General features: G+C 44.1%; 1 protein-coding gene across 1 annotated transcript; it reads left to right on the top strand.

Moving 5' to 3' along the window:
* Nucleotides 1–1259: 1259 nt before the first annotated feature.
* Nucleotides 1260–10535, top strand: LOC145861042 (uncharacterized). The gene is made up of 3 exons (XM_082962392.1): nucleotides 1260–1268; nucleotides 1605–7522; nucleotides 8053–10535. The coding sequence occupies exons 1-2, from the start codon at nucleotides 1260–1262 to the stop codon at nucleotides 2514–2516; spliced, it is 921 nt and encodes a 306-aa protein (XP_082818518.1). The 3' UTR covers nucleotides 2517–7522; nucleotides 8053–10535.
* Nucleotides 10536–11387: the final 852 nt, after the last annotated feature.

The raw sequence follows: 11387 nt of genomic DNA, 5'->3' as shown, positions 1-11387 counted from the left end.
GATAAACGCGAATCGGACCATCACACCTGGTGAGACAAACCGTGACTCGTCAGTGAAGAGCACTTTTTGCCAGTCCTGTCTGGTCCAGCGACAGTGGGTTTGTACCCATAGGCGACTTTGTTGCCGGTGATGTCTTGTGAGAACCTGCCTTACAACAGGCCTACAAGCCCTCAGTCCAGCCTCTCTCAGCCTATTGCGGACAGTCTGAGCACTGATGAAGGGATTGTGCCTTCCTGGTGTAACTCGGGCAGTTGTTGTTGTCATCCTGTACCTGTCCCGCAGGTGTGATGTTCGGATGTACCGATCCTGTGCAGGTGTTGTTACACGTGGTCTGCCAATGCGAGGACGATCAGCTGTCCGTCTTGTCTCCCTGTAGTGCTGTCTTAGGCATATCACAGTGCGGACATTGCAATTTATTTCCCTGGCCACATCTGTAGTCCTCATGCCTCTCAGCAGCATGCCTAAGGCACATTCACGCAGATGAGCAGGGACCCTGTGCATCTTTCTTTTGGTGTTTTTCAGAGTCAGTAGAAAGGCCTCTTTAGTGTCCTAAGTTTTCATAACTGTGACCTTAATTGCCTACCGTCTGTAAGCTGTTAGTGTCTTAACGACCGTTCCACAGGTGCATGTTCATTAATTGTTTATGGTTCATTGAACAAGCATGGGAAACAGTGTTTAAACCCTTTACAATGAAGATCTGTGAAGTTATTTGGATTTTTATGAATTATCTTTGAAAGACAGGGTCCTGAAAAAGGGACGTTTCTTTTTTTGCTCACTCACTATGTACTGAACAAAAATATAAATGCAACATGCAACAATTTCAAAGATTTTACTGTTACAGTTCATAGAAGGAAATCAGTCAATTGAATTAAATTCATTAGGCCCTAATCTATGGATTTCACATGAATGGGAAGGGGCGCAGCCATCCACTGGGGAGCCAGTCCCACCCACTGGGGAGCCAGGCCCAGCCAATCGGAATGAGTTTTTCACCACAAAAGGGCTTTATTACAGACATAAATACTCCTCAGCACTTTAGGTGTTCAGTGTATATATATATATATATATATATATATATATATATATATATATATATAGGGATATATATATATACAAATTGGAGAGGGGGGGGCTTGCTCAGACCTTGCTCAGACCTTGCTCAGACCTTGCGGGGGGGCCCAGCGAAACTGTGGTACACGACTGGGGTGAGGGGGTTTAAACATCCGCCCATGACTGGGGTGAGGGGGTTTAAACATCCGCCCATGACTGGGGTGAGGGGGTTTAAACATCCGCCCACGACTGGGGTGAGGGGGGTTTAAACCATCCACATTATTGATTTCTCTTCCTGACCATGTATGCATGTGTGGAGGGACTTCTCCTTTGGCCAGCTAGGATATGACACTAAATTCTTTCTTTCTGTCATACATAAAGGAAAAATTAAATAAGAATTAGAACATCAATAGAGAAGTTATTTGACATAGCATCAGAATAAATGACACTCAAATCAAATGTTTACAGCCCAGTACTGCCTAACACGCAATGACAGCCAGGTTGACGTAATGAAACCCATAGTCAGACTGAATAGAATCAGATGAATTATCTGCAAGTCAGGGGACAGGGTCAGGCTGGTGCAAGCTGCTTCACACTACAGACAGTCACGCTACAGACAGGCACGCTACAGACACCCACTACAGACAGTCACGCTACAGACACCCACTACAGACAGTCACGCTACAGACACCCACTGCAGACAGTCACGCTACAGACACCCACCTCGGACAGTCACGCTACAGACACCTACCTCAGACAGTCACGCTACAGACACCCACTACAGACAGTCACGCTACAGACACCCACCTCAGACAGTCACGCTACAGACACCCACTACAGACAGTCACGCTACAGACACCCACCTCGGACAGTCACGCTACAAACACCCACTGCAGACAGGCACGCTACAGACACACACTACAGACAGTCACGCTACAGACACCCATCTCAGACAGTCACGCTACAAACACCCACTGCAGACAGGCACGCTACAGACACACACTACAGACAGTCACGCTACAGACTCCCACTACAGACAGTCACATTACAGACATCCACTACAGACAGTCAAGCTACAGACATCCACTACATACAGTCAAGCTACAGACACCCACCACAGACAGTCACACTACAGACACCCACTACAGACAGTCACGCTACAGACACCCACTACAGACAGTCATGCTACAGACACCCATCTCAGACAGTCACGCTACAGACACCCACTGCAGACAGGCACGCTACAGACACACACTACAGACAGTCACGCTACAGACACCCACTACAGACAGTCACGCTACAAACACCCACCTCAGACAGTCACGCTACAGACACCCACTACAGACAGTCACATTACAGACATCCACTACATACAGTCACGCTACAGACACCCACTACAGACAGTCAAGCTACAGACCCCCACTACAGACCGTCACGCTACAGACCCCCACCTGAAGTATGTGACATAGGCTTTGAAAAAGCACATGTGAATAGGCTACCAGTGTGACAAGTGCCGCTGACTGCTGGTAAGCTTTCTTGACTTGGATATTCATTTTTGCCTACACTTGGCTAACCTTTGTTTAACCAGCTAAACAGCTGCTCTTAGCGAAAATGTGTTTAGAGTTACCTAGCTAATAGGTTATGTTAGAGTTTACACTTCCTCTTCCAATTATAATGTGGGGAGGTCAAAATAATGGAAAACTATCTACCAAATCAATTGATTTTAAAATGTTGACTACTTCTCCTTGCCATTATCGTTCACCTGATGATAAGACAAGACAGCACATTTTTTGCTAACGTATGATGGGTTTCCTGGGTCGCCGGTTTGCCTGAGAGGGGGTCCCTGGGCAAGAAAAGATTGACAACCCCTGCACTAGGACCTTCGTCAGGTCATTTCAACAATAAATTACCAGTCTGTAAATAGCTTATACACCCGCTTGTGTCAACATATGCATGTAGATTTATGTACATGTGCATGTGGGTATTCTATGGAATTCCCAAAGTTACGTCTTGATAGAGAAGGCAAAGCTGTCTTACAAGGTAATGATAGCACAGTGATAGAGGGGGGTAGAACACGTTGTACCCTACTTCTGTTTCTGGTTTATATGGCTGAAGGATCCAGGTTAAACATTGTAATTGGATTTAGAATTAGGCCACTGGAGGAGGACGTGATAGGGGTGAGGTTACGACCTTTGCTCTCACCTCATAACTTAGGCGAGAGCTTCACCGTTGTGAGGGGCATTCATTACCCCACTGCACTGTGGGATAGACCCCAGTCCGGAGCCTCCACTCCATGCTGATTCAGAGTTTTTATAACCCGTGACCAAAGAGCCGTAAACTGCCAGTGTCACGAATTCCCCTGCAGAGCATGTTACTCGTTGCACCAGGGACCGCCTTTAAGGGAACACAACACACGAAAATCGGATTTGGTGTGTTTTGATTTGGTGTTCGGACAGTGAAGGACGGCTACATGTTTCACTTTCGGCCACTATAACTGTGTTCCCTTTTTGGTTTGAGACAGAAGACATAGGGGACACACTGTAACTGAGGAAGTTCAAAATGTAGCATAGATTCCCAAAACAAACTTTCATGATCACGTAAGCTTGACTTATCATACATACAGTAGAATAGCATTTACCAAGATCATCCATTTTGACAGGTTTGAAGTGAATAAAATGAAATTCAAGCAAAACAGCATGGACTCTTCCTTTATCTCTAAAGTCTTTCCCAGCAAAGCAAAAACACAGAAAAACAATAGAGTATCCCTCCTTGCTGCTCCTTACAACGCTCTCTCCCAACTAAACACACTAACTTCCAACAGGAGTCCCCAAACAACAGCAGGCACTATTTGAGCTGAACAGCTGTGTTAGTGACCATCCCCACCCCCCTCCTCGGTGGGGACCCTTCTCTCACAAGTTCCCCATTCACAGACCTCAAGACAATCCCACGTGCAAACACAGAGAGGGGAGTGACTGCCCTAGCAGACCAAACCATCCAAAGGTCCTCCACACTGTTTAACCCAGTCGCAGCGGTAGAACTGGCTCCTGTCCAGTGGCATGCGTCTGACTGTTCGCTGATGTCTGACTGGTGTGTCTTCAAAGTACACAAATGACTGGGTCTGTTGTATATGCTGCCTCTGTGAGGCACTGTGTAGAGATGTGTTTGCCGAAGACTATTTGTATAGAGAGGTGGCATATATTCTGTGATTTGACACAGCACAGACTGGATCTTCTTTATGGGATATATCTTCATTGATCTGATCTGATATAAAAAGCCTCTTGTTCACTCAACCATCTCATTGTTGTACATTGGAAGGGGCTCAAAACAAATACAGGAATATGTCAAATGTCATACAAAAATTGGTTTGCGTGCAACATTTAATTATGGTGTATTGAGTAACATTCTGGTTGTCCAATTCCTAGAATTTCTTGTTGTTCTGCAAAACCAGACAAACTAATTCATTTGGGGGAACTCCAATATGTGAGAAACTACACTGAGTGTATAAAACAATATGAACACCTGCTCTTTCCATGACATAGACTGACCAGGTGAATCCAGTTGAAAGCTATGATCCCTTATTGATGTCACTCGTTAAATCCACTTCAATTTGTGTAGATGAAGGGGAGGAGACAAGTTAAAGAAGGATTTTAAAGCCTTGAGACAATTGAGACACGGATTGTGTGTGCCATTCAGAGGGTGAATGGGCAAGTGTCTTTGAACAGGGTATGGCAGTAGGTGCCAGGCTCAGAACTGCAACGCTGCTGGGTTTTTCACACTCAACAGTGTGTATCAACAATGGTCCACCACCCAAAGGACATCCAGCCAACTAGACACAACTTTGTGAAGCATTGGAGTCAACATGGACCAGCATCCCTGTGGAATGCATTTGACACCTTGTAGAGTCCATGCCCCAAACAATAAGGTTGTTCTGAGGGGCAAAAGGCGGAGTGTTCTTAATATTTTGTACACTTGGTGTATTTATATAGGACAGCTTCTGTCTGTCTGTCTGTCTGTCTGTCTGTCTGTCTGTCTGTCTGTCTGTCTGTCTGTCTGTCTGTCTGTCTGTCTGTCTGTCTGTCTGTCTGTCTGTCTGTCTGTCTGTCTGTCTGTCTGTCTGTCTGTCTGTCTGTCTGTCTGTCTGTCTGTCTGTGTGTATGTATCTGTGTGTGTGTGTGTGTGCCTGTGGGACAGTGGGTTCCTCCATGCCGTGACACAGAAGAGTTCCCTGCAGTACGGACACAGAGTACTCTGACACACACACACACAGACACACAGACACACACACACAGACACACATACCGGCACACACACACCTGGTGCATCTGTCAACACTAGAGCCGAGTCCCTGCATTTTGTCTGACACGCAAATCGCAGACAAGGCGCTAAGTAACCCCGCCGTCACCCTTGTGCTAACCTCACAACCTCGCCGTGGCACAGGGCCAGCTAAAAGCAGCTCAAACCGGAGTGAGCCAGTGCTGTGTAACACCGCCCACTCCACTGCCACCACCAACACCACCACCCTCCCCTTCTCTCAACAACCATGATGCACACAAACCCACATGCTTACACTTCCTTCTCTCTCTCCTTCTCTGTTTGTGCTTTTGGCGTACAGGCTTGCAAATTCTACTTTCAAGGTTCATTAGTTGTATCTATGGGAAACACATGGTATACAACGTCCAACAAAATGCTTACTTGCAGGTTTCTTCTCGACAGTGCAACAACAATAAGACATAATAAAAAATAAGAATAGGAACAAAGTAAATGGCTCAGTAGAATAGAATAAACATTTTAGCATAGCTATAATACAGGAAGGCATAATTTATATTCCAATATGTACACGTGTTTTGGGGATTGGGGAGCAATGTTTAAATTGTGCAGTATTTAGCAATTATAATGAGAGTCCAGTTGAAGTGTTAAGCAGTCAGCTTGTAGATAGAAACTGTCTCTGAGCCTGTTGGTGTCAAACCTCATGCTCCGATAACGTCTGCCAGACAGTAAGAAAGTGAACAGCTTGTGGCTGGGGTGTGTGGGATCCTTCATGATGATGCGGGCCTTCCTCAGGCACTGTTTCAAGTCCTGGATGGGTAGAAGCCCGGTCCAACCAGTCAGAACGCTCTCAGCGGTGCAGCGGTAGTATTTGGAGAGGACCCGGGGTGGCATGCCGACATTCTTCAGCCGCTTTAGGAAGTAGAGATGCTATTGCGCCCTCTTGACAAGAGTGGTGGTGTTGTTGGTCCATGACAAGTCCTCAATGATGTGGACGCAGAGGAACTTAAAACTGCTGACTCTGTCTACTGCGGTCCCGTTGATGTGGATCAGGGCATGTTCCCTCCTCTGCTTCCTGAAGTTAACAACCAACTCCTTTGTTTTGCTGACATTGAGGAAGAGGTTGTTGTTTTGGCACCACAATGCCAGCTCACTTACCTTCTCCCTGTAGGATGACTCGTCGTTGTTGGTTATCAGGCCTACAACCACGTCTAAGGGCACAGGATACAGACACGGGAGGCAGATGGTTCGAGTCTCTGATATTTATTATGATCCAAGGGGCAGGCAAGAGAATGGTTGTGGACAGGCAAAATATCATAAACTAGGTCAGAGTCCAGGAGGTACAGAGTGGCAGGCAGGCTCGAGGTCAAAACCGGGAGGACTAGCAAAACAGAGATAAGGAAAAAGCAGGAGCATGGAAAAACACGCTGGTTGACTTGACAAGACAAGACAAACTGGCAACAGACAAACAGGGAACACAGGAATAAGTACCCAGGGACTAATGGGGAAAACAGGTGACACCTGAAGGTGGGTGGAGACAATCACAAAGGCAGGGGAAACAGATCAGGGCGTGACACCGCGGGGTCGTCAGAAAACTTGATGATGGAGTTGGTGTCGTGCAAAGCGACACAGTCGTGGGTGAACAGGGAGTAAGGTGGGCCCCTGTGTTAAGAGTCAGTGTGGAGGAGGTGTTGTTGGGCATCCTTACAGCCGTGGTCTGACCATCAGGAAGTCCAGGATCCAGTTGCAGAGGGTGGTGTCCAGACCCAGGCCTCTGAGATTGGTATTGAGCTTGGAGGGAACAATATTATTGAATTCTGAACTGTAGCCAATGAACAGCATTCTCACATAGGTGTTCGTCTTGTCCAGATGTGTTACGGCCTCGTGAATATGGATGGAAATGGCATCTTCCATGGATCTGTTGGAGAATTAGGAAAATTGGACTGGGTCCAATGTGATTGGCATGCTGGCCTTGATGTGGGCCATTACCGACCTCTCGAAACACTTCATGATGCCTAGGGTGAATGTGACAGGTGATAGTTATTTGGGCATGTCACCATGTTTTTCTTAGGCACTGGGATGATGGTGATCTGTCTCTTTAAAGTAGGTGGGGACTACAGCCTGGGACTGGGACAGGGACTACAGCCTGGGACTGGGACTGGGACAGGGACTACAGACTGGGACTGGGACTGGGACAGGTTGAAGATTTGTGAGTATTCCCTCTTTTTAGAGTTTTTAGAGTTTTCCTCAGAGAGCAAAAGCAATTGGTCATCCAGAGCAGCGAGAGTCTTCCTGGATGGCTCGGAATTGTCTGCCCCCCCACACACTTGTTTTTGTGCATCGCTTTTGAGAAACCATGACGTTTGACCTTAGAGGCAGAAGTTTACATGGGTCTTTCCTGTTATTGGAAATGTGTTAGTAGTGTGGTATGGGTAACTTCCCATAAGATGGCTGAACTCACTCACCAGTCATTTGAGGACTCAACTCTGTTTTGTGTTTCATATGTGAATGGAGGATTATTTTCCAAAACAAACACAAAGACACGTAAACATGCAATTCTTCCTCCAATGGTACATTTGCACAATATTTAGCTTATGCATCCTCTCCTGAAAAGGATAAGTTTGTTTTTATGTGTTTATGTCCCAGCTTGGATAAACATTGATGAAAAACACTTGCTCATGCTGTTTTTCTGTTAGTGATTTTCAGGCATTGCCTCACTGATTTTCAATGCATCTCCAGCAGGTCTCAGTGGTATTGGAGCTCGGACCTGCTTTCAATCAGTTCCACAGTTGGAATGACTGGAAAGTGACCCTCATAATCGTTTCCCAGAACACAGAAAAGTTCATCGTGCTGGGATAGCAAGGCTAAGGAGTGTACATGGAACACATCAAAACACACATCCCTGCACGTACAGTACATGTCCTGTACGTCTTGTCCACACACACACACACACACACACCATAAGTACAGTCTAAGGCATTGCAACTCAGTGCAAGAGGCGTCACTACAGTCCCTGGTTCGTATCCATGCTGTATCACATCCGGCCATGATTAGGAGGCCCAGTGTCATCCAGGTTTGGCCGGGGTAGGCCGTCATTGTAAATAGGAATTTGTTCTTAATTGACTTGCCTAGTTAAATAAAGGTTAAATACATTTTTTTTTTAACCAAAAACCGATGTCAGTTAAAGTTCCTCTAGTTTAGTATAAACGTTTTTATTCTATGAAATGCATACCTTTTGATTGGATCAGTGGAAGAAGATGGAAAACTTTTTCAGTAAAAAATGTGGTTGATTTCCTAAATACTTCATCAGTCAACTGTTGTAAAGCCACAGCAAACAGACCACTGAAGAGGTGGATATGACACTGCAAGGGATTTTGTGTTTTGACTTTGCATGCAGTATGCCCGCAGTTTTTACTGAATCAAACAAGTTGATTAAGGGACAGGTTGAAAATGTCAGAGAAGACACCCAGACACTTTGTGAGTATTCACTCTTTTTAGAGTTTTCCTCAGAAAGTTTTCCTCAGTTTGCAATTAAATTTTCCTTCTGGGTTTTTTTGGGAATGCTGTGGTCATCTGGATCTCTGAGGTCAAGAGGAGGAAGCCAGTCACCTCCACCTAGTATCTGAGTCTTTACATTGTTTCATGTCATTGATTTACGATTGGGGATGACTGGTTTATAGGGAGTTTTCCCTAGCTACCGTGCTTCTACACCTGCATTGCTTGCTGTTTGGGGTTTTAGGCTGGGTTTCTGTACAGCACTTTGATATATCAGCTGATGTAAGAAGGGCTATATAAATACATTTGATTTGATTTGATTTATAGATGTTGAAGATTTTATTAACTTCCTATTCCTGTTTAACAGCATCTTTCTCTTGGTTGGTCATCATCAGTGCTGACTGCTGTTTGTCCATCATGTTTCCTATGTGGACATCGCACCCTAAGGAAGGCCTCTAATGGTCATTCTTGCCTGTGTCCCCCCTTCCAGGGCCGTAGCCATGGTCTGAGTTTTAATGAGGTCTAGGGGGATTTCGGGGGGAAATGTTAAGAAAGTTGAAGCTCATCACCATCACATCTCCTCCACCATGCTTCATGTTGGGAACCACAAACGTGGAGATCATCCGTTCACCCACTCTGCGTCTCACAAAGACATGGCGGTTGCAACCAAAAATTGCACATTTGGACTCATCACACCAAAGGAAAGATTTCCATTGCGTGTGTTTCTTGGCCCAAGCTTGTCTCTTCTTCTTATTGGTGTCCTTTAGTAGTGGTTACTTTGCAGCAATTCAACCACGAAGGCCTGATTCACGCAGTCTTCTCTGAACAGTTGATGTTGAGATGTGTCTGTTACTTGAACTCTGTGAAGCATTTATTTGGGCTGCAATTTCTGAGTCTGGTAACTCTAATGAACTTATCCTCTGCAGCAGAGGTAACTCTGGGTCTTCCTTTCCTGTGGCTGTCCTCATGAGAGCCAGTTTCATCATAGCGCTTGATGGTTTTTGCAACTGCACTTGAAGAAACTTTAAAAGTTCTTAAAATTGTACACATTGACTGATCTTCATGTCTTAAAGTAATGATGGACTGTCATTTCTCTTTGCTTATTTGAGCTGTTCTTGCCATAATATACCACCCTTACCTTGTCACAACACAACTGATTGGCTCAAACACATTAAGAAGGAAAGAAATTCCACAAATTAACTTTTAACAAGGCACACCTGTTAATTGAAATGCATTCCAGGTGACTACCTCATGCAGCTGTTTGAGAGAATGCCAAGAGTGTGCAAAGCTGTCATCAAGGCAAAGGGTGACTACTTTGGAGAATGTCAAATATAACATATATTTTGATTTGTTTAACACTTTTTTGGTTACTACATGATTCTATATGTGTTATTTCATAGTGTTGATGTCTTCACTATTACTCTACAATGTAGAAAAGAGTAAAATAAAGAAAAACCCTTGATTGAGTAGGTGTGTCGAAACGTTTGACTGGAACTGTATATAATTTATACGGTATGTTCCCATCCATCCAATGACTGAAAGGGAAACAAAGTGGGAAAGGTCTATTTTTTTTATCATAGTTCGTCCTTCACATGAGTCCAACTCTAAAAGACACAGGAAAACACTTTTCCCTTTTCACAGAGTGTGTGTGCGTTTTGGGATTTATTGGGGATCCTGATGCCAAGGCAGCAGCTACTCTTCCTGGGGTTCAAACACATTAAGGCACTTACATCACACATATACTTATACAAAAAATATATATATATATTTTTTTTAAATGCATGAAATGAAATGTATGTATTCACTACTGTAAGTCGCTCTGAATAAGAGCATCTGCTAAATGACTAAAATGTAGATGTAAATATAAGAAAAGATAAAACAGTACATCATATAACATTATTACACCACTACATATCTACAAAACAAAATATATAATAGTACCATACAACAATATTAAAATATACGAGTGTGTAGAGTGCTTGTGCTAACAAGTGTGTGTATGTGTGTGTCTGTACCTGCTTGTGTGTCTCTTCACAGTACCCGCTGTTCCATAAGGTGGATTTTTATCTGTTTTTTTTTCATCTGATTCTACTGCTTGCATCAGTTACCTGATGTGGAATAGAGTTCCATGTAGTCATGGCTCTATGTAGTACTGTGCGCCTCCCATAGTCTGTTCTGGACTTGGGGATTGTGAAGAGAACTCTGGTGGCATGTATTGTGCAGTGGTGGAAAAAGTACACAATTGTCATACTTGAGTAAAAGTAAAGATACCTTAATTGAAAATTACTCAATTAAAAGTGAAAGTCACCCAGTAAAATACTACTTCAGTAAAAGTCTAAAAGTATTTGGTTTTAAATATATTTCAGTATAAAAAGTAAATGTAATTGCTAAAATATACTCAAGTATCAAAAGTAAAAGAATAATACAAAATTCCTTATATTATGCAAACAAGACGCCAACATTTTCTTGTTTTTGTTATTAACGGATAACCAGGGGCACCCTCCAACACTCAGACATCATTTAAAAACAAAGCATGTGTGTTAAGTGAGTCCGTCAGATCAGAAGCAGTAGGGATGACA

Source organism: Salmo salar, chromosome 16, assembly GCF_965601325.2.
Source record: "Salmo salar chromosome 16, fSalSal1, whole genome shotgun sequence".
In the NCBI taxonomy this organism is placed as follows: Eukaryota; Metazoa; Chordata; class Actinopteri; order Salmoniformes; family Salmonidae; genus Salmo; species Salmo salar.
Note: the sequence above shows the minus strand (reverse complement) of the source record. Positions and strands in the feature narration are given on the sequence as shown.